We start from the raw sequence: 25993 nt of genomic DNA, 5'->3' as shown, positions 1-25993 counted from the left end.
ACGCTCCTAAATAAAACGAACGATAAAAGAGCAAAAGATGAAACTAAAGTAAAGGTCGAAGACATTCACCAAGGAGAGAAATACTTTCGCATCTTATAGCATCCTGATGAGTTTCACCATAGAAGTGAAAGGGTTTGAAATTTCGTTCCTTCTAAGGTCACGTAGAGAAACGAAAAGACGTTTCATTCCTTTTATAACTAACCACGATTTTCTAAGTTCCTATTACCATCGAAGACACTAATCCGCATCATTAGGTTCGATCATTGTGTCCAAACAGGGACCAGTGAACTAACTCGATTGAGTTTATTTATGCACAATAGTTGATTGATGCACCTAATGAATGAAGAAACAGGTATTTAATATAAACATCGTTCATTGAACTTATTCGAACTCTTTTGTGCCGATATAAAGGCCAAGTCTCGTGAAAGGATTCCATGGGAATTCGAACTAACGTTCAAGCAAACTAACTTCCTTGGCTGGCATGAAACCTTGATAAATATTCTCGAGCCCTATGGTGTTTCTCGAACTCGTTCCCATATAAGGAAGAAAATAACCAACCGACTGACTATTCAAACGAGAGAGTTCTGAACTCTTCTCGATTGAAATAAATAAAAAAAAAATGATAAAAATAAAATTTAACAAATAAAGAAATAAATGAATAAAAGTATAGCTCGCGTGATAATAATCGATTCCGTTATCCCTTTCTATAAACAAATGTATATAGAAGTTAAATTATTTTCCATGATCGTTAAATTTATCGCGTTCGTTGCTCCGACACGATTTTTATTGCCAACTCTTGCTCCCCCCATCAATCTCTCGAGTAACGTTTCTCATAACGAGAAGAGAAAGAGAAAAAGAGAAAAAAATATATACACGGTTGAACCTTTCGAATTAGTTCGATCCTATCCAAGTTAATTTAATAATTTAATTTAAAAAATAAAGCACACAATTTAATTGATTTCGTATACATCGTGCTAACTCCATTGTTAGTTTGATGATTCGATCATCATCAATAAAAATTACGTACGCGTATATACATCGTAAAAAATCGTAAAGTCAAACTATAAATTATACTTTTTTCTTTGATGGTCAGAATGAAATGAAAATTATATACGTACATGCATATATGTGTACATACATATCTCAATGAAAATTATTTTACCATATTCGAAAATCCTAAAATGTTTAGAATAAAAAAGGAAAGTAAATTACCGATCGTTTAGTTCGTTGTAATAAAATAATACAAATTAATCGTTTTTAATCAAAACAAATCTCAAGAAAATGGACAAAAATTTACAAAACGTTTTGAAAATCAATCTTAACTTCGTCGAAATAACCAAACCTCTTGCTTTTCTGTACTGCCTCGCATATTCTTGGCATCCTGGCATCCAACTTCTACAATTTCGTTTATTTTTTTAAATAAATAAAAATAAATTCTAGAGACGTGATCAATAATAATATAGAATCGATGCATTAAAAATACATTTTACCTATAAATGATATTCTTTTAGTGTATACATATGTATATGTAGGGAAATGTAATAAAGCGTGGAAAACGAAATAATTAATCGATCTTCGATTGATTTTATAATTATCATTTTCCATTTCAACTCGTGCGAGATGTAATAAAGATTAAAATGCGTAGCTCAATATGAATTACACATAGGCCATTACAAATACATAGAAGGAAAAAGACAGAGAAATAGATATATGTTCATTTATACGTATATGTCATCTCTGTATAGAAATGGAGTTCATTTCCCTCGCCAATATTGTAAAATGTATTTGTGTTAGATTAGTTATCAAAATATCAATTTCATATAATCTAATTTCAATAGAAATATCACGATATTTTTAATAAGATGATATTTACTTTCATTTCGTTAAATAAATGATTTATTTCCCATGATGAATAATAATTATTATTGAAACATTCACTAGTATTAATATTGAACATTAATAAATTTTTAATTGTCAGCAATGATTAATATTTAAAAACGTTTCATTCAAAAAATGTTCAATTAATAAATGATTAATTTTACAGAATGATTCAAAAGTCATGAAACTCGTACTGTAAATTATTAATTATAGAATAAATTTATTTAAAAAAAAAATCAGTTTCTATTTACAAATCTGATCTACTATAAATAAATGCTGAAAATATCCTAAAAATGAAATCATTTTGGAAAACACCGAAGTATCTTTTGACAGGTTTGAATATCGAATATTATTCATTCAAAGAAAATATCGCCGATCAGGTAATAAAACTTTCTTATTTCCTTAGAATCTAGTAGAGAAGTTCTTACTCCAAAACGGAAAAAGAGAAAGAAAAAAAAAAAGAAAGGAAGGAAAAAAGGAGAATAAGAGTGAACGTCTTGAAAAGCTACGTTCCAATGAAAATTATCGTCGTTTCAGCAATAAACTTACACTCGTACCCAAGATTTTCTTGATAATTAGTCAAGAAAGTAGAACGAGCCTTGAACGTTCTTACCTCGGTTGAATTTATCGTTTCCCGTTATACTTGAATTTATTGTACAATTTATCATGAGCCTCCGTGGAAAATAGATTCAACATTACCTATACCTTAGCCAATCTCATGACGCGTAGATAATTTTATCGAAATTCTACCACGAATTCGAAGGAGAATTATCGACCTGTATACTAATGCACAAATAAGGGGTGTTACGTTTGATACAATGTTCTCACATGAATTAAAGAACGGGTTTATGTTATGTTACATGATCTATTGATCATTTTGTTCTTTCCCGACATTAATTTCAGCAAATTGAAATAAAAATGATTAAATGAGATGACTTACATAAACTGAAAATCTAATTTTTGTCATAGCATACTTAATAACTCTCAATCAGCATCGTTAAAAAGACGAATAGCAGTGGAAGCCACTTTTCAAAGTTGCCATAATTTAATGCAATAATATGAAGAGGTCCATTGTTAAAAAGATAAAGTCTTTACAGAGAGTCGCTATCATTTAAAATCTTTTATTTCCTGTTCCTTTTTTTTTTTTTTCTTTATTTAAATCCGTAATAATACGCTTGAGTTATACGTTTCAACGCTTTATCGGGATTAAGGAAAGTAACAAAAAAAAGAAAATAAAAAGAAAGAAGAAGAATAAATCTAATGAAAGAAAGAAAGAGAGAGAGAAAAAGAAATAGAATGCTAAAGAAAAAGTATAAAGAGAAGAAAAGAGAAGAGAAAAGAAGAGAAAATAAGAGGAGGGCATAGGGTGAATCTGATTTGATTTAATTAGAATAAATTTGCCTGCATAAAAAGTATGATGATGAGGATATGCTCCACGCGAGGTATATCAGCCTGGTAGTTAAATTTAGCGAATTATGCGTAGCTCATCGTCGTGGGATTTAAAAGAGACTCATTCCCCATAAAGCAATAACGAAGGGTAAGCTTTTGCTCGGATAGAAAATGGCGGTTTAATCTTTCCTTTAAACAGATAGAGAACAAGAGAGTAAGAGAGAAAGAAAGAAAAATGGTGGACGAGTATTTCCGCCATGATGAGAGGCGTGACACTTATGGCAAACCTGCATACAATTTGGTGGGTCCACCATGAATTCCAAAGTAACCGATGGAGAGACTCGTACACCCTCGTTTCTTATGTTCCCCTTATCCCTAAGTGGTCCTACCTTAGACTTTAGCCCTTAACCTTAACGAATCGTGTTACACTAATTAACGCCTCTAATCACTTAATTACTTTACCAATTGAATATCATTCGACCACCAACAACCATACCACGTTTTAACTGTTTTATTTTTCTCTTTCTCATTCTACAGCTTTCTTTACCATTCCTTTGGTAAGAGAAGGGAGAAATACCATCGTGGGTTGCCTTACCACACCACACCACTACCATCACCATGGTGTTGGTGGTAGAATCCTTCCTCCTTGCCTTATGTTTCTCTGATATACTAAGCCACAAGGCTTTTGTTTCTTTCCTGACCTTATTCAACTTACAATTCCATACCAAAAGTTGAACCTAATTTTGATATATCATTTTCGTGATATTTTTGGATTTTGAATTCTTAGGAATTTATGGTAAATATATGCATTAAAGTAATGGATTACCTATATATTTCTTTTATAAATTATACATTGAAGACCTAATCGATTAACATACACTTATCTAACATATCGACAACAATTTAATATGCATAATTATTTCAAAAACAATAGATGAATATCAAATTTCTAAAAACTACTAAACACAATAAAAAAAAAGAAATAATCAATTATATGTTCTTAAAAATAAAAATATTAAGCATTTCAACATAATCAATAAATTACTCTCTACCTATTAACCCAACTCACATTGATTTCATTTCTAAAATTCTAATAAATAGAAATCCTTTGAATCCTTTGAATCCTTTGATTCGAACAACACCTTTAACATTCAGTAACAACATACAATAATCCGACAATCGTATTTAAGTGTTTACAAAAGCAAAAGGCTTTGTAGCTTGACAAGGAAGCTTTGAGTCTAGGTGCATTAGATCGAACAAACATACTTTGTGATATGTCGAAGGGGGAAAGTCTTTCGTTCTCATCAGCGTCCCTTTCTACTTCCAATTTGATGTCTTTTAAATTCTACCCCTTTACTCCTCTTCTCTCGATCCATTCAGTAAATGGTGGTCTCTCCTTAACGACAACTTTCTCGCTGACCTTGTTCTCCTGTTATGTTTCTAGATCACTTCAAACCCTTTGGGACCTAAACCCTTTATACTTTACCAATCAATGTGTAGGGTCTCTTTGTTGACCTATATTAAATCAAACCAATAGAAACAAAATGTTGGAAATAGAATTTGAGTTTAGAATCGTCGAGGCATACAACTCAGTTGCTTGAAAAATTAAACCTAAAAGGGCCTTTATGTTATAAATACTTGTATGTATTTATTTTTATGTAAGGTTTTTCTTCAAAATGACGTTAAAGTTCACTTAACTTAAAGGGTATCGCCCTTTGTGAAAGGTTCATCCTCTCCTTGATCCTGCTACCTTGTTCCTTAGAAATTTGAGGAAGCTTAGAAACTCCGACCCTTTTCACGTATCGATGTAGGAAAGTATCTATAGTTCTCTATGTACATATATATATATATATATATAGATGCACTTATACACATAGAATTCTACTATCGTCAAACTTACCCTTCTTCTTCTTCTTCTTCTTCTTCTTCTTCTTCTTCTTCTTCTTCTTCTTCTTCTTCTTCTTCTTCTTCTTCTTCTTCTTCCTCCCCTTTACTTCCGTCTCGTGCACACATCGCCTGCTCAATTCACTTTCAACCTAGGAAGTCATCCTCTTCGCTCATTCTGTTTCTCTGCTTCATATGTGGAGGGCTGCATGTCCCTAAGCCACATATTCTCTCTCACGCATATGACACACGAATATCTTTCGAACAGATCTGATACGCGATAACACTATACGCAAATATATATCGCATTTACCATAAGTCCAGTTTTACTTACCTTTTCTTAAGATATTTTATTTAAAATAAGAAATGAAAAATTAGATAAAGTTCTTTTCTAGAATTATATCTAATGTCATCTAATCTTTTGTATAATTTTCATTTACTCTATTGAATATTTTTCATAATTTTTCTATTTTTTACAGTTCTAATTTCTTGAACGTGAATGTGAATTTATAATTGGCAATAGTCGTTTGTATATGTAAATTTGTAATAGGTGTATACATATATATATATGAGAAAAATCGATATAACCAAACCCCTTTATCATTTAGGATAACGAGAGGGTGAGAATAGAAAGTAGAGCGTAGGCAGAGGAATGAAAACCTTCTTATTGCGGATGCGACTCTGGTGGAAAAGGTCAAGTCGTAGGCCTTTTTTCTATCGACCCAGTTGAAAAGCCCGAACGAACCGTACCTTGCTTGGGCTTTTGTAGGAAAGGGCGTAACCCTGTTTGGTCGCGTCAACCTCCTATTCTTTTGCTTTCCTAATAGTAAAACAGTTCAAACAACACGTGGTTTTGATTGGTCGGATTCTCTCTCTAACACGATTTACATTTCTTTCTCTTTCACAAACTCCAGGAATGGTCGATATATTTTCATTATTTTTTTTTTTTTTTATTATTATTTTAATTAAATTCATGCACATATGTTTCATTTAAATAATCAAACTTTTTATTTCAAATTGATAACAATTTATTCTAAAACTAATAAAAAAAAAAAGAATAAAATTTATACAAACCATTTTTCTATTTTATTTTTCATTTCGTCAAATAAATTTCATTTGATTTATTTTTGTCCTATTCCAAAACGTGTCACTTTTATTATCGACATATTTTTATTCGATCAGACATTCTTGTTAATGTTTTAATTGAGTCATTCTTGATTAAAAAAATACATAAAAATTTATACAAAAACATATCATATTTCTTTTAAATAATTCTCATTTTCGTTACATCAACAGAGTTCTATTTTGTTAATTTTTTTCTCACGACAAACCTATTATTTTAAGTAATGTTCTTAGTAAAATAAAAAATATGCATGCAACATGTTTCGAATTAATCATATAAAGTAATTTGGTAAACGGTCCCTTTGGGCTCAGAAACTGCGGACAAAGCCAATCTTTTTAGTAAATTTTAATGCTTTCTTCTTTTAAATGTTTTTTTCCCTCGATTAATAAAATGAAAAATCGAAAATAGGATGTATTTTATCCATTTAATAATTTATGTGGTTATTTTAATAATATTTAATTCAATTGGATCTCGAACGAGCATATTATTCGTAAATTTCATATTTCGTTATCCAATTTACTCATCATTTTGTAATTACATTAACAGCGTGTCACATTAACAAACATATTTTATAATAGAAAGCAAACGTATTACTTCGTATTATAATAATTTCTATTATAAAATCATTTACAAAACGAATAAATACTTTGATCTCTTTTTTTCTCTCTCTCTCTCTCTCTCTCTCTCTCTCTCTCTCTCTCTCTCTCATAAAGTATCTATTTACACGGTATAAATTTGCACGGTTAAATTTGTTAATACAAATTACACATTCTTTTTGCATAATTATTTGCCCGTTATGACAAAATTGAGCATTGAAATGTATTATGTCCGTTAAATAATTAGCATTATTATGTTTACAAATAAAGATTCCGTCGAATGATCTCTTTCGTAAATTCGTACTCGTTGAAATTCTATATATTTTCGCATTTAATGTCGCCTATCTTTTAAGCAAATTCTATTTAAAATATCACAACATTTTGTCATTAATTTGAAAATATTTTGAAAAACAAGAAAAGTTAAGTTTTTTATTTTATTCAAAAGCTAAGACAAACAGATGTGAATTTGATACTAACTAAAGTAACATGATCCATTATTAATTAAATTCAACGAATCCTTGAAAATCTTTTACACTATTAAGCTTTTTTTCTTTTAGAATAAAATTATCTGACAAAAATATTCAATGCTAATATCCTTGTTCTTCTTACAAAAATTATACTCACGTATATGAAAAACATAGAATGTTTTTATTATTTACAAAATCAAAGATTTTAATTATTTGAGATGCATAGAACAGGACCCATCGTCCTGAATCGTCCATTTTGTCGGTGAAATCATGCGAAACATATCATCAACCCCTAATACACGCTTCTAGTAAAGATCTAGGTTCTCCTCGTTAGAATAACATTTGCCGGTAAGTTCTATCGTTTGAGACCTCTTCCTCGACCTCCATACTACCCTGGCCACTAATTAGAGAATTCTATTCAATCGTTCCCCTCTTCGAAAGGGGATGGACTACGTCATCGGAACAACCAACCACTTTTCTTTACACTCACCATCAAATGTCTGATTTCAAAAGACTTTTAAATAACCCTAACTAAATCAAATCACTAGTTGAATTTACTACTCTCTATTCAATACAAAATAGGGTAAATAAAAATTCTAATGAAACTTGTGGATTTGATTTTGTCTAATTTCTTCAATTATTTTATTTCCTTTATTCTACTGTTTTTTTTGCATTCTAAAAATAACAAAAAGACTAAATTAGCCACTAAATATCACAAATAATTTCAATGTGTCAATGATTTAACACATGTAACAGATTTTTCATAAAGTTTATGCCGAATTAAAAGAAAAATTTAAAAACATTTGTATATTTTACCAAACGTTTGTTTGGGTTAAAAAACAATTTGAAACTAACATAGAAACAATCTTTTATTTCTGTCAAATGGTAACTTTTATTTTTCGACATAACATCTAAACTTGTTAACCTACCCTCATATTTAACAATTTAAATTAAATATATAAATCAGTTTAAACTTTTTGAATAACCTAACATCTTTGAACACATTAGATTAAATATTGAATGAAAGGAAAGCAAAACTAAATTAAACAACTCTTCACACATTTCCTGGTGTCCTAATGAATGGGTCACGTCGCGGTCGAAAATTTCCCGTTCTCTTTAACAAAGGTCGATGGGCTCAACACTTAGGGTTCGATTTGACAGATATTTTCAAAGTTTCTACTCTCCTAATTGAGAGAGTATCGTACATAGCACGGATTTCATGCTAACGTAAAGGAAGGTATATCGGTGACTATTCTTCCTAATAAACAGACAAAAACATCGATTTATATACTCTTCGATGACGAGAAGAGACGCTATTTCTTCGGGGACATCTTTGAAGTTCTTCTTAGCTTACCCTGAAGCCCTAATACTAGGATGACTGTATTTGACCCTGGGCGAGAATCTTTCTCACGCTCAAAGTGCTAAAGTCGAAGGTTCTGATGCCCCGAGACGGGGTCGTGGGAAGATTCGAAGAGGATTCTTCGTCCTTCTTCTTCTTATTCTTATTTTCTTTTTCTTACTGTATGCAAGAGAGAACGAGAGAGAGAGAGAGAGAGAGAGAGAGAGAACATAGGAGAGACCTTTGAACTTACCCAAGGAATTTCGTACCAGCTATAACATAAACACACACACGCGGAAACACCTTCATCGATAATTCTTAGCATGATAGGGATAACCCAAAAGAAGAAAGAGAGAAAACGAAAAGAAGAAAAAGATTTTCTATGTATGCATTTTATATGTCAGATTATGAACGTATCATTCATAAAATTCAACTCGACATAAAATAGGATAATAATTTCTATCCTTTTCTATCCATTGAAACATTTTCTTCAAATAGGAAATGTATTCTTCCCAATATTTCCTATGAAGATTCTACTGTATATTCTTCTGAAGATATATAACGTACATATATCGAGATTTATTCTATACCTTTATCCTTTTATTTTTTTTTTTTTTTTTTAAATTTTCTTTATCATATTCTTCTTTATCTTCTTGGAACGAAGGACTTATTCTATGTTTCTTCTCTCGTCGAAAATCTTCAAGCATGGATCGTTCCTACGACTCGTGGGAATCCAAGTGGAGATTCTACGAGCGTGAGAAAGCCGACGCAAGAAGGGAGTTTTCGATTCTCAGGGTTACTAGGGAATCATTTGATATCAGGAAGGTTACTTTCGATTAACGCATACTTGTCTATGATTTAGGGTATGTGTGTGTATGTTTCGATCATACATGGATCATTCGATCACAAGCCACAGCATTCATCATTTTTTCATTTAATTATATACGAAACTTACTCCTTCTCCAATTTTATATTCAAGTTCAAATATTAATTAAAAATGTTAAGCTCTCTCTCTCTCTCTCTCTCTCTCTTTAATGTAATTCTCTTCTTAATTGTATTTAACAAGGTTTACATTAAATTTTCTACAAATTTTTTAAATATATATTTATAATTCTAGAAAAGCCAAAATAGGGTGATAATTTAACTTGCCAATTGCCTGGTTGGATTTAAAAGTTTTGAGTCTAACATAGAAATAAGTTCTTTTATTAAAGAATAAAATTTCGTTTTTTGTTAAGGCTCCAAACTTTCCACTTACCCTTGTATAGAAAAAAAAAATAAAAACAATTGTGTCTATACGCGATAGACACTTAATTGATAGAGAAAATTGTGTACTAGGCAGCCATTTTGATAAAAGTATTGGATTCATTTTGTTGAATACCAAGGAATATTTTCTTTCAATTCTCTTCTATTACTTTTCAACCCCCGAGAGAACTCTTAGCCATTGATGAATCCTTGGTAAGCCTGAGAAGCAGAAGGTCCCTTTTGAGACACTGTTCTCACGCTCGTCCATGTTCGAATCTCTTCTCTACTCAGGTAGAAGTTATTAATCGTCTCAAGGAAACGCGGATTCCACCTTTCGGAGAATTCCTCCTCTTGGCACCATGTGGCGAGCACACATAAGTAATCTCAACGACGACAACGACGACGACGACGACGACGACACGATCTTGGGAATATTCTTCAAGATTCTTCTCCTATCTTTCATACTTCCTGTTTGTGAACCCATCATTATAAATTACATTTCAAAAATTACTGAATTAAATTGATGCTCGTATCTACTTTTTATTCAATCCATCATCAGCAACAAATATTTCTACTTCCTGTTGGGATGATTAATCGTCAGAAAAAAAAAACATGGATTAAACGATAGAAACATTTTCGTACTTCCTGTTGGATCCACCACCCACCCTTTTTGTAAAAATTAAGAAAATTCGTATTTTCTTTTGAATGTGTAATAAACTAAATAGAAGATGACAAATTGAAAACAATATTTTGTTTCTTTTCTTTTCTTTTGTGTTAATCATTAAAAATAAAATAAATAATAATTAATAAATTTTTCATTTGAACATTTTCAAATTTCAACATTTTTTCAATCAAAGGAAAACACATATGATTTCCCGTTGATCTTATTAGGTCTATCTAAAGAAGAAAAGGAAAAAGATATAAAAGAAATTATGAATGAATATTCCCATGTTGGCTCCGTGACAAAAAGATCGCGACGTTGGTTGGTCTTTTGCGTTATTGTCTCCTCTTCTGTCTCCTTACGTAGAATATTCCCACGCTTCGTGAGAACGACTGCAATGCTTTCGTTGCTCGTTCGAGATTTAGAAGCATTTATGTATTTACGTATGTGTGTAACGTATTCTATACGTGTACATACATACTCACTTACTTAGCATTGTCTTTGAAATTTACGATACTCGTTGACATTTTTCTGTCATATTCGAATATCATCAGTTTTAACGCAATAAATTCATCAATCTTTCAAATGTAACGATTTGAAACTGAATAATTTGAATTGAAACTAAATTCGAAACGTCGAATTTTTTTGTCCAAATTTTGTATCTTCAGGTCCAATTGATTATTCAAAATTTTTCATGATTTATCTATACATTTATAAGCTTGAAAAAATGAGTAGAAATTTGATAGCATCAATCTAAATATGGGGAATTTTTAAAAGTCATCTGTCGAATATCGAAGAATGCCGATGCTAATAAAAACCTACATGCCATAGCGTATACTAAAGAAGTATTAACGGTGTTTGGCATGCGTGTGATAATCCTATACATTGTATATACCTCTATACATATAAATATATACAATGTATTTACTTAAAAAGTATTAAAGTACCGAAAGAAAGTCATTCGCCAAGACTGTCGTGGCTTTTACTGGAGCGTGAGAAAGACAATTTTCCAAGGATGCTGGAATGTTCTTCTCACGAACATCAGAGGACTATAACCTTTCAAGAGTTTACGAAGAAATTCGATCAAACAACTATCGTTACCTGATTATTTTCACAATAAGTCATCCCAAATTTTGCCCTCATACCCTTCAACTGGACAATCTTATTATACATTGTGCATCTTTTAAATCGATATTATTAGAATGAAATTTCTAAAATTAATTTTAACCCTAGCATTCACTGAGCATATTCTTTTCACAAATAGCACATAATTTTGTTTTTCCTTGTACTGCATTATTATACCCTGAAGAAGGTAATAAAAGAATAACAATATAGCTTTGATTTTCCATTTCCGATGCAAAAATAAAAAACTACTTGAAGGATTGAAATGCAAAAAGATTTTTAATCGCATCTGTGAAGTGTTTGTTGCTAAAATGTTAAATAATTTTGAAGTTTAAAGTGAGCTTTTAGGTATTCGTAAACACAACTAACGAAATTACTTTCCGAACAATCTAATAAATTAATTTAAATATTTAATACTTTATACACACACACACACACATGCAATTACGTAAATGCAAATTAGTATTCCATTTTCATATTCTCCATTATTAAAGTATACTTTTACACGCATATATCTGTACATGTAAATGTATAGAGAAGTTTGTAGGTATTTGTAGTGTTTCATTTCGAAACGATCCAGCTAGTTCTACTATCCTATTAATATTACGCACGGTGAAGAGATACGCGTGACCCTACACGTGTACACCATTTGTAAGGTCTTACACACATACACGCATACATATATATCTACACATGTTTACGTGCCAACACAACATATACTCAAAAAGAAAAAAATAAGGAAAAAAAAGAAGAGGATTATTGAACGACCAATCGATTTATTCATTTTCCTTCAATGAAATCATTCAATCAAAGAATAAAAATCAGGAAAAAAATGATTACTATATGTAGCACACCTGTTTATAGAATCCAACGCACTGCCTAAACTTCTCTACTATCCTGATCTATATTTACATGGAGTTACGTCACCACAGTCCATAATCAAATATCCAACCATTAACGTAAACTTAGAAATAAACTAACTAACAAAATAAATCAAACAAAAATACTAATGAAAGTTAAAATTAGATTACATATATCTTCTATGAAAACAATACTTTAATACTTTCTTAAATTGAATTCATTTTAATAAGATTCAAAAATATTGTCTATGTTTGACAATCATCGATCTATTAGATTCGAAATTAGAAATCAATAAGATATCAGCCGATCGATAGAAGTAAACCAATGTAATAGTAAATAAAATCATACTATCTGAGATCATCTACTATCCTGATCCTAGTTTACACGTCATTACGTCAAAATACGTTATTACGACGAAATTAAATCTATGGGATTTATCCTCGGCATAGATTTGAAATAACAGAAAAATTTCAACTTCAATGATATCACGAAGCAACCAATTTTTGCATTTTTTTTTTTTTTATTACACTGATGATTTTTAAAAGAAATACGCACGTGTACGTTTAAAAATAAAAATAACGAGGAACGAAAGGAATGACGAATGAAAACAAACAATAACAGAAAAAATACACACGCACGCATAGAAACACATACGTGATTACTTAGGTATACATGAAACCATTGAAAGAGGAGAAAGATCATCGACACGAATGACCGTTCCAAATCGTACACTACCTTGAAATACCTGTTATCCTGATTCTAGTTTGCACGGAGTCATTACGACGACAATAGAAACACGACATCGATGATGTCTACTGACATGCTCTCTCTCTCTGTTTCGATTTTATCGATATACCAAAAAAGAGTTAAAAAAAAAAACAGAGAGAAAGAAAGGAAGGGAGATATATATAGATATATACGTGAAAACATTAAATATTGCAACACACCAGCTACATTTCTGCCCCTTCATTTTTCTACTATCCTAGCAACATCTATACCACAATGGGAATTTTGGAACTCTGATTCTAGAGGGGATTTCTATCTTTGTTTCTTCACATATGTTTATCCTAGTATTATTAATGGATAATATAACAATAAAGAACATAAAGGACAGAAAAAGATCACATTTGACAAATTTATGCTTCTTTGTTTTTCTATTATCTTTATTACCTGTGTTTATTCAATAACATTTAGGAAATTTGATTTCTTTGACCACATTCTTATATTCATTTCAAATTTTTCTGAAAATACTATATCAAAAGTGAACAAGATTAACAAGAAGGGATGAGGGTTGACAAAGTTCCTGCTTCTTCGTTGTTCTTAAATAAAAAATTTTTTAATTTTTAAATTTTCTTTTTATTTCTTTACTCGTATATTACACACATTCACAATATTGTAAATAAAAATTTAGATTTATATAAAATATAAATCTAATTAAGATTTTGCATTAATAAGTTATATTTTTACAAGTATACACTAAATAATAGCTTATACCAAATCTAAACAAATTTTAAACTCTCACAAATCTATTATAGTTTACCTAGAGCTTGTGTTGTGAAAGCAGCACGCGACTGGCACGCGACCATTGAACGACCCTCCTGAAGCAAGTGTTAGCACAGATGTGTATATCCGTGAATATACACATCACCAAAGAAGGTATAGAACAGGTTCTTACCTGAACTCATAGGTAGAACGGACACGTGCCATGGCAAAAGGACAGGCCTTCACTCTCTTATAAGATATTTAATTCTCCAATAAAATCACACGAGAATAGAAAAAGTAAGATAGAGTGAGATAGAGTGAGATAGAGAGAGAGAAAGAAAGAGAGAGAGAAAGATGGAGAAAGAGTAAGTGAGAAAGATAAGGAGTGAGAGAGTGAGAGAGGGAAAAAGAGAATTGAACGAGTGAGTAAGTAATAGCGAAAGTGAGATAAAAAGAATCTACCTTCTCGGCTGATCTGTTCTCCTGTTGAAAATGGTACCAGATTTCTTGGCAATCGCTAACCCTTTCGATCGATCTACCAACAAAAGAAATAATTTTATTGCTCGTTACGAGTGGACAAGCCTGCTTTTTTGTTCTTGTAAAAGGATAGTCGTGCACGTTCAAGCAAAATGGTGTCGGTGGCTATTTCAAAGGGCTCGTTTCAAGGTCACTCTTCAAGAAAGATACTTCTATCTATACCATATGTGTAATTACCTGTTACCATTTATGAAATCCTGCTGGAGTTACGTCGGAAATTAACCCTTTCTCCGGTATTGAAGTTATTCGATAGAAATAATTTCTCTCCCTTTGTCTTTGTCTTGTTCGCGTTTCTCTTCTCTGTCTCCATCTCTTCCTTCCATCCATGCCATTCTTCTTGGAAGCTCCTTAATATTTCTACGTTCCTGTTATCCAGTCTTTGATTAATTCGTGTTTACAACCTACTTCACGCCTCTCTGTGGACTTAAACGGGCCATTAACCATAACAAAACATAATATCGATGTCTTCGAATCTCAATCTTAACCCTCATATTCTCTTTAGTTAATCATCTTTCATCCTCCAATTCTTCTTTCTTCTTCTCCTAATCTTATTCTTATATTTAACGTTAGTCCTCTTATTCTTATTCTTTACCATTACTTCCTTTCTTCCTGCAACACACATACGCACTCCGCAAACTGATATTCAATACCATACGCACTTTCTATGATACATACGTTCCTGATAAGTTGAGGATACAAAATTTCCGTTAACACGATTTCCAAAGTTCGTTTTAACACGATTTTCGTTCGTTGCACGTGGCTACAACAATCGATAAGATGCACATGACTATTTCTCATCTCAATCATTTGTTATTTATATTTTTCTATACCTATTTTCATTATTATTATTATTATTTTCAACCGAATTAGTTGAAATATTAACAGTAAAATATCTAAAATAGAACTCATTACCAATTATCATGACCAAGTTTTATTGATTTACTTTGCTTATCACACGTGTAATTTATTTTCGTGTAAACTACCCAAAGATTAATCAATACGTTTGTTATAAAATTGTTATTTAAAAGTTACATATTATAGTGACAGTGGATTATTATTTATATGCGACGTTTCAATGAGTATTATATATTAATTTATTTCATTCGAATTGAAATTTTATATTTCCATTGTATTACTGATTAATATGAACGTTTGAAAATAATTTCATTGAATCAACGAAATTGTGATTTATGTCTTCCTAACACTCAAAAATTCTAATACTGGTAGCAATAATAAAATACTGGTGGTGGTTGTAGTGGTGTGAGAGGAACCACAGCCGAAATCCAACAAAGTTTCTTAACACTCATACTATCCTAGTAGAATATCTTGTACTAATTTATATTTACAATTCCATTCACGCCTCGCAATGAACCGTGACAAAATAATAAAGACCTTTTCCACGTCCATAACTTCGAAATATATTATTATTCCTTTGTCACACACAAAGGGATGACTAATTTGTTTTTTTTTTTTTTTTTATTAAATAGTTCTCACTCTTCCTCTTCTTCCTTTCTCTTGCTCTTCTCATGAAAACCAGCAGCCAATTTCGTATTCTTATGTTTCCCTATTCTATGGGGTACTCAAGGTATCCGTTGAAAAATTGTAGAAGAACAATAATCGATCGTAGGCACACATTTTTTTCCATACATTCTTTCCAATTTAATGAGCTTTTTTTTTTATATATATGATTAGTTTTTTTTTTTTTATGCATCATTTAATTCGATAATATTGTGTATTGTTATTTTGTTATTTATATCAAATACTACAATTATTAAAAATATATTTTGCAAATATTGAGATTAGAGCATTGTTTTGAAATAAATTTAGTAATGTTAACAAAATTATAAAATAGTTAAAATTATTCATTTTTCTTCTAATTTTATGATATACTCTAATTTACTTATACTTAAATTCTATAATTATTTTATTACCTATATACAGTAAAACCTGTTTTTGTGCGGAGGATAGGAATCGAATAAAAAAAAAAAATCGTACAAAAATAAAATCGCATAAAAAAGGACCGCACAAACAAACAGGTTTTACTGTAATTTAATTTGTAATTTTTTATTTAAAAAAATCTTGTCTAAAAACCTATTCGAAGAATACACCCCCAAAAAATTGCTAAATTGTATAATAAAAAAATGTCTATTCCGCTCACACACACAAGTAAAATTTGTTCACGCATTTAAATACTTATTTAAAATTAATCACATTTTTTTTTTATCATTTGCTACAAATTCTATTTCTTCTTTTATACAATATCCAATGATTTAACCTAAAAATCCCCACAATAATCGGATGAGAAAAGGAACGGAGTATATATTTTAATTTAAAAGCCTGTGCCATTGGAGAATTGAACTTTCAAAGATTTCATGTTACCCTAAGAACGATGTTTACTCGAATCGTTCTCTTGAGTGGGCACGAAGATAAAAATTATGTTAGCTTGACTAGTCAAGAAAACCATATATGATCAATGGGAGGAGTGGTATGTGCTTTCCATAAAGACCAACGTGTTAACCAAGCATCACATGATCCCCTATTCTTCGAGAACGTCAAAGTAGTGAGACAGTCTGCAACCCTTTCTCTCCAACATTCGTGCACAATAGAAAGCATGCGATATATATTTATTCTTCCTTTCTAGCAACTAAAACCGGTTCTTCTTCTTCTTCTTCTTCTTTCTTTATCTGTTTCTCTTTCTCCATTTATATACGCCAATTTGATTCAAAACAATAATTATAATTTTTTTAAATGATAAAAAAGCAATGGGAAGATTCATTTGAACATTTGCAAAAATATATTTAAAAATTCTATTTTTATGTTTTGATTAATAAAAAGTTAATATTGTAAACCAACAACAAGTTTACGGTACGTTGAACTCAAACGATTGCTTGCTGCATACGAGTTGCATTCTTGGAATTCGAGGCAACCATCTGGCGTGACAATTTTTTTTTCCCCAACATTCCAGTCTCGTGCGTGCGACGCGTGCAAGGCCGTGTAAGATAATCCCCACCATAATTCTCAGTCATTAATCGAGTCAAGCATGTTTCATCGATTAATTTAGATCAGTGATTCAAACGTTAAAATTTATTTTCATAAAAAAAAAAACAAAAGATGCTCAATATTTTAATTAACAATAAGGAAAATTATAATACCCATATTAACAATTAAATGTTTCGAATTTTGAAAATAATTGAAATGATTCAACAATTTATGCAATAATGAGAGATCTATTGAAAATAAATTTCTAAGAAAAGTATATCAATAAATATAATTAGGTTAATCTGAAGGAGGAATAAAAGAAAAAAGGGTAGAAAAATGTGACGAAGGGTTGAATCGATAAAAGAGGTAAAAAGACGAATAACTTTCTCGTAGCTCATGATCTCTTGGTATTGGAAGCGCCATGCGCCTTCGCAGTTTTCCCACGAGTCCTCCCTTTGTTCTCACGCGTTTATATATTGATCCAGTTATCGTCTCACAATAACTTTTATTTTCATTTTTTTCTCTGTCTCTTCTCCTTTTTTTCCTTACATTCTAATGAAGAGAACACATTTAAAACACTTCGAAATATTACAAATATGTTGACATATTTTGCTAATATTTACTATAATATATTAATATTAATATAATAATAAATTATATAGTTTAAACATAGTTTATATTATTTATTTATATTCAATATTATTATCTTTCATCAAACTATCAAAATTTATAGGTTTAATTTTATAAATTATATTTTAATATTTACATTGGACAAAGCTTCCATTATATTAAACATTTTTTCAAATTATTATATTTATATATAAAATGCAAATATGCATTTAATTATTCATTATTATTGGAAATTGTATAGACTGGTACAAAAGAATCGATTAAATCTACAATAAAAATAGTAATTAACAAAAAAATCCTTTCTCCACTCATGTTGCTTCTCTTCCGCCATTTTGTTTAAACCCTTATACCCAGAACTTCCGATTCGCTCTTTTCCACAATGTTGGAGACATCAACTTCCTACGATAGCATGAAGTCCCGCTCGCCGAGAGATTCAAATTCTCGCTTTCCTGGAGTCTCTCCCACGGTAAGATCCCGTGGGAACGATTTAATTGGCCTGAGAAAAGTCTCCACTCCTCCTCTTCCTCCTCCTCTTCTTCTTCTTCTTCCTTCTGATCTTCCTCCTTCTTCCTCTTCTTCTATATACTCTTGGAAGAATATTGTTGGCAACTTTTATTATCCATCCTGGGGAACCTATCGAGGATCTTTTAACCTCTCGTGTCGAAGATCGTCGGCATCCACGACCCCTCGAATTCGATAAACCTTTCTCGTAAAACTTGACCCTTATCTTCCTTCCAATGCTGGCTCACGCATCCTCTTAAACATTTAACTTGTATTCATTTCTTCAATGATCGTAATTTCATCTCCAATCATTTTATTTGTTCCGATCGCCTAATTTGTGTCAAATAAATGAATCATTGGAAATAAATCAAAAATAACAAAAATAACATAGAAGATGGTATTTTAATTATAAACACATTTTCTTAAATATTAATTAATTTAATGATATTATAGAATTGAATTGTTTGTGAATTTGAACTTGTTCAATTCATAGACGAAAAAACGTTCTTCTAGCTAACCCCCGATATCGCATATCCCGTCTGGAGATACTTTCTCACGGATTGGCTTGTGCTCTTCCCGAAGACTCTGGCTTTTCTTCCCACAGAGAAGATAGAAAGAGTCGGGAACACATCAGGAGGCGTGGGATAGTTCGTCCCTAAGGGCAAACCAAGCGATCCGTTTCAGTAGTAGGCGTACAGAGCAACGAAAGAGTTTCAAGAACAATCCTCCTCATCTTCATTCTCTCTCTCATCCCCCATTCATCCCCACATCCTTTTCATCTTCCTTTATCCACGAATGGCGTCATTCCGTAGCTTCTTAACCCTTTTTCTATTCACGAGACACAATTTTTATGTATAACAAATCTGACTATTTGTAAATGCACCCCCAATCATCCCTCAATTAAAAATTGTCCTGAAAGTCTATACAATAGCCATGCAAAATATGATATGGTTCATATTTGGATGGGTTGACAAGTTTTGAAGATGTTTCGAGAAATAAAAGTGATTTTGTACAAAAATAAAATTATTTCTATGCTGAACTCAAAACTTTTCAACCTATTTCTAAAATTATAATACTATTCTCTTAAAATCGAAAGAAAATTAAATATTACAAGTTTTGCAATAATTTCTAATAAATTTGTAACATCAAAATAGAGTTTAATGTGAAATTATTTTAAACAGTATCCCTCACAGTTTTTTGCTGTAAATTCTTGAGACAAATCTTGAACCAGTTTGGTTCACACGTTGACTTGAAAAAAACCTTGTCCAGTTTCAAGAAGTAAACGATATCATTTTCATGTTTCACTGTATATTCCACACACACACACACACACACACATGTAGACACTTTCCTGCAGGATGCGAATACGTTCCCAAGCATTCCCGTGTGAAACATTCTTTTTCTCTTTCACTTTTTTCTCTCTCTCTCTCTCTTTGACTCTCTCTGTCTCTCTGTCTCAGTCTCTTCTTATTTTTCTTTTTCGCTTTCTTTGATCGTGAGAATCTTGACGACTTCAGGGGAAACAGATTCCCAGATCGACCAGGAGACCATGCCATGAATGTTGGTAGTTGCATTCCATCGATATCTACCCCTTACGTGCTTTTCCTCTACGCTTCTCTCGATTTTATAAATATATTTCTATTTTTAATACCATCATGAATCAACGTATCATTATATCTACCCCCACATCTAATTTATAACCAAAATCATATAACCGAGACCCAAGAAAATCATCTAATGCATATCTAATACAATCGACTTGTTCAAAAAACTTGTATGCACCATAAAATAATTTATATGATTTTTACTTTTATTTTTTTTTTTTTAATTACATATTCATATTTATAATCATTAGCGAATTTTATTGGTTATTTTTAGAAGTACATAGAAATATTAATAAATATTTATTAATATATTTATTCAAGATTATTGATAGACGAGGGTGCATTGAAAAGTTTTGATAAAACTAATTGTAAGTTTGACCGAAAATAACAATTATTTCTATGTTGGACTCAAAATTTGTATCTTTTCTATCAAATATCTAATAATTATCTAACAATTATATACTCTAATTCTTCCTCTTTCGAGAAAGACGATTTATTTATCTATTTATAATTTTATATAAATAAACATAAAAATTTATATAATCAATCTTTATTATTGTACGTGATTATTTTTAAAAGTTTCAAAGAGGGCATACGAGTACAGATTATACATAAATATCTTAATTGTTTTACTAACTCGTACTTTATGCAAGCCTGTTGCTTGTACAACCTTTTCAGCCCTTCGTTCAGCTTTTTCTCACGCTTGGTTCCCACACTCTTAGAAAGTTTTTTTTTTTTATTGTTAAAACCTTAGAATCACCAAAATCTCTTGTTGCTTTCATTCGCTAGGAGAAAGAGGAGGAGTCTAAATTTGACGATGCCATGGGAATTCCACTCGAAATTTTTACCTCTTTTTCGTGTCTTTACAAAAAGATAGGAAAAAAAAAGATATTAAAAAAAAGGAAGCAGAAAAATCATTAACTCCAAATAACCTAAGACCCAACGCCGATTTTATGGTCCTCTTTTCAAGACACCGCCTACACTGTTCTTTTTTCTTTCTTTTTTTTTTGTTTCCTTTTTTTTTTTTTATAGCGTGAGAACATTTCTACGAGCAGTCTTCTCAATCTTTCGTGTAGGTTCTCCTAAAGATTCTTTCATGTGATTATGGAATCTATATAATATAGTATGATCTATGTACAACATCGAAATTATTCAAAAATTGTCATTGTTATTATTGAACATTTTCTGAATTATAAACAATCATTTGACAAATGAAACGAGTGACATCAAACGTAAACGTTAACGTAACGAATTCACCAACTGGCAAGCGTCCATCCCTCTTTGAAAACAGTTTTAGTTTTCAAAGAAGAACTGACATACTCTGGGAATCATCGATATTTCCCATACTCACCATGAGTGAACAACGAGAACGCGAGTGGAATACGCAACCGTCTTTGGTTCCCACCGACCAAACCTTGTGAACTGGAACAATTCCTAAAAGTAACTTCAAATCATTGTACCATAGTACTATTATTTATGTGTCATAATACAAAAATGTTATTAATTACAAATACGAGATTTTCAATAATCTATAACAGTACTCATTTGATCCATAAACAATTTTTCAATGCATAAAATTGATATAATCAATATTTATAGATTATGTCACTTGTACAACACTTTTAATGATTTAGAATGATTTATTCCGAACATCTAAACCACATCATTTCAATGATCTATAAATACTTATTAATTAGGTTAGAAAAATTTCCTGTATGTTTTTCATATTTTCATGAGATCAGACAAACCTAACCAGTCACACTAATGCTAATTACGTATTCAAATACTCCCCTGTCGGGAGCGTGAGAAAATCGGTGAAATTTTCATGCGGAACGTTGTCACCGGTAGACAACGCACACGTACCAATGCTATACTTACTTCTGAATAATGCAAGGCTCATGCGAACATGAACGATTTGCACAGCTATATGTTCAACGTACAAATACGTTCTTCGTGTTTACGAGCGGTAATGTTATATGCCCGAAGTAATACGAGTTTGACTAGTATATTACTATCAAGTGTGACTCATCTGACGTAAATAAGCAAAAATGTTTCGAAATATTTTTTTAATTTGACGTATAAAAATGTTCATCTCGTTAGATTAATCCAGTTAATGTGAATTAAATAAATTCTTCATATAGAAACAAAAACATTAATATATTACTTATAAATTAGCATTTTATGAAATGCATTCACACGACAGACCATTTCCATTAAATTTAAATTTACATACCCTTTTTTAATCGATCTATTATATCTTTTCTATATTTATATCGACCTTTTCTAAATGACCATTTAGTTCGATTAATCGACATAGCAATTCTACACCAATAAATTAAATTTGCATTGAAATCTCCGGATTAGATGTCTTCGTTCTCAGTCATCTCCTTCTCTCCTGATCCCTTTTAACCGAATACGCCACTTGTCTAAGCAACCGAACGTAGCGCGCCTTAACCTACTTTTGGGTGTTCACCACCTCCCCGTGTTCCATACTTTCCTGTCAGTTTACTTATTAATTTAGATTATGTCGTGCAAGAGCTAATTGCACTGAAACATTCAATTCGCTTCACTGCATTCTAATTTCTCACCCTACCTCTCTGACTTTTCTAAAAACATCGATTTTAAGTATATCGAGTAGTCTCCATCTGTAATACTGGATTTCATTTATTTCATATTATCCGAGACTGTTGATTAGAATAAGGTAGAATGTCTGATACGCATAGAAATATTTCTTGTAGAAAAAAAAAAATATATATATATATATATATATGTATAAAAATAATATTTTTAAAATATCTTACTTTTATTCAAACATTTTCACCTAAATAAATATCAATAATAATAGAATTATTTATAAAAGAACAATGTTAAGAATATTACTATAAACATTAATACTCTCTCTACTATTTACATATAATAAATACTATTACATAAAATATAAGAAAAATAATTGAATGCTCGCTGAAGTGCCAAACGCGAAGGAATTCTCAAGTTGGTATAACGCACAAATAACACACACATATACAAAGACGTTGGTTCACACGTAAAGTATGCGCAATAGGTAGGCTTACTACCAGCCGAAATTCTCGTAGGCTACCCAGGTATCGTGTCTCGCTCTTCTGCTCTCCTAGTAAAGTGATACAGTTTATTGGACTTCTTCGGATTGGAATGTGCCGTCAATGACATCCTTATCTCAATTTCTCAATAGAAGGTAAGGGTGTTATATAGGGTACGTGCCCAATATTAGTTTTCTGATAGGCTTTTATGATTTGGCACGTATGCGCACGTACCATTTACCGTTATAGCGGATGAACAGCAGGTAGTAGTATACGTAGAAGTGTTAGTTGGTTAGTAGGGAGATTTCAAGTATCCGAAGGTCGAACGTATATGTATAAACGTATTCTATGCATCCGTGTGCGTGCGTACATGTGCGGACACTCTAAAGAAGAGACATGATCTACCAGCTGTATTTTTATACTCTGCTGATAAATCGACTATGCCTGGTCGACAAGTGCCGAGTCAAGAATTTTAGTTAGTTGATATATTTATAAGAATCAGATTCTTCCATATTTGGTCATTCAATTTCTCCTCTGCCATATTTACGCTAATTAAATTCAAACTATTTTTACGGATAATGAAGTAGAACTGAGAGAAATAATTTTGTGTAGATTATGTATGAATAAATTGTTGATATCAGATATAAATTATTTACAAATATTCGTCAACTATCATCTTTATTGTTTGTATATGAACCATTTATGTAATTTATATAGAGAATAGTACATATATTTTATCTTATTTTCTACCATTTAAACATCTTTCATGAGAAACATCTTTCAATTATCTAATTTTCATTTATTTTAAGATTAACAATAAAATAATCATTTATAAATGCGTACACAGACAAAATATGAGAGTTCTCAGTCAGCCATATAACGATTTAGTTTAAAACAAATAGATATCCACATTTGATTGGCTAAGTGTTGACAAAAATGTCCAATAAATGTGTAAACCGAAACAAAATGTCCGACTAACGAATAGAATCTAAGTAAAAAACAAATAAGAACAAGTTCCGGAGAATGGAACGAAACGTGAGCATCCTGCCACGCCCTTCGAACATGAAAATGAATCTGATTGGTTCGGAGTTGAATCAAAGGCCAACATACACCGAGTGTAGCCTAAAACGTTACCATGGCACGTTAGCTTTCTATTTTCTCCTGAAAGCCTGGTAGGCCTGTCAGCTGGTCCCATTTTTTCTTGCTTCGCCCAAAATTATTATCCTTTCGATAATTCCAAACTGTTCGTAAACAGACCTCAGTATAGTATACTGTAACGCATATAGGCTTGTCTTTTATTTATTTTTCTTCTCTTCTTCTTCTTCTTCATCTTCTTGAGTTTATTTTAGAATTCCTTTCCTCATCTTTCGTCGTTTGAATCCCCCAAAATACCACATCGAATTGTTGCTTTCCTATTACCCCGTGGCATTTAACTTGCCCATGGCTTACAATCGTTGGCCTGTTGACCAAATGAACCTGTTTATCTGTCTCCTCTTTTATCCACTTGGTATATATAGATGTATGTATGAATATGTGTACGTTTCTTCTTCGAACCCAGAACGACAGCCAACTCGTTTCTAGTCGCCTAATCGAAAAATAGCCTCATTATCGATCTTTCTCGATCGAGAGATCTTCCTGTACATATAGATCCTGATCGAACGATCTGAACGAGTCTTTTGTAATCCTTTATTTTGTACAAAGTTTTACAAGTTTTGAATAAGAGTTCAATAGTACAGAATACACACTTGACACTTTCCTGCTCACATTTCTTCATTTTTAACATTTGATAAGTACATGTTATTTGAAATTATACATCATTTGTAAAAATATTGAGATCAGGAATAACAAAGCAAGTAATACAAGTAAATACTTGCATCATGTTACACGAGTACGAAGGGTCGAATAAAGGAAGAAAGAGAGAGAGAGAGAGAGAGAGAGAAGGAGGCAACCCTAAGTAATTCCTTACCCTTCATACCCGCCTGTTCAGAAAACCAACCAAATTTAGACCTACAAAGGGCCAAGGGTTCCCTGAACATTCCAAGTACAGGACGAAGGAAGAGAAGCAAATACTTGACCTACCACATGGTGTGCTCGTGTGAGGACAAGGGCCAAGTAGATTGGTCAATAACGAGACTCGTTTCACATCCAGCTCTTCATGCTCGCCTAATCAACGGTCAAACGAATAATTTGTAGAGTACCAAAGCGGGACTACTCGTTAAATCTATGGAATAATTTTCTTCTCCTTCTCGTTAAATTTTATAGAATTCCTCGATAAAAATGAAATAAAAGGAATAATAAATCTTCTGCATAAAATTGTCATCATAACTAATGTAAGCTTCTTTTTATCATCTATAGGCTACCAGCACTCGGTATTCAACAGTCAATCGACCATACAAGTCGGTGGCAGATGGAACCAAGACAAGGGAAGGGTCGAGAGACCATTTTTGGGAGTTATCGCGGGTCTTGTGGTCAATAGTGAACGAATCTTAGAACTGGCTGCTGCCAAGAACAGTCGAATTACTACCAGAGGTGACGTTCAACTTTTACCCGCTGGAAGTCTCCTAGATCGGGCTGCACCTTTGCAAAGAATGCAGCAGGTAAATTAATAACTACAATTTTTCTGCTAGTCCAAGCAACGTAAT

At 31.7% G+C, this 25993-nt stretch overlaps 1 protein-coding gene across 5 annotated transcripts in view; it reads left to right on the top strand.

Moving 5' to 3' along the window:
• Window positions 1-25993, top strand: part of Nrx-1 (neurexin 1) — a 263851-nt gene that overhangs the window by 224805 nt on the left and 13053 nt on the right. For all 5 annotated transcript variants that reach the window (XM_015324919.2, XM_015324920.2, XM_015324923.2 and 2 more), the window contains one exon: window positions 25707-25948. In XM_015324919.2, coding sequence (XP_015180405.2) covers window positions 25707-25948 — 242 coding nt within the window. The remainder of the gene's footprint in view (window positions 1-25706; window positions 25949-25993) is intronic.

The sequence above is a fragment of the Polistes dominula genome, unplaced genomic scaffold (genome assembly GCF_049000335.1).
Source record: "Polistes dominula isolate Pdom_NZ unplaced genomic scaffold, Pdom_raw_medaka contig_28, whole genome shotgun sequence".
NCBI lineage: Eukaryota > Metazoa > Arthropoda > Insecta > Hymenoptera > Vespidae > Polistes > Polistes dominula.
Note: the sequence above shows the minus strand (reverse complement) of the source record. Positions and strands in the feature narration are given on the sequence as shown.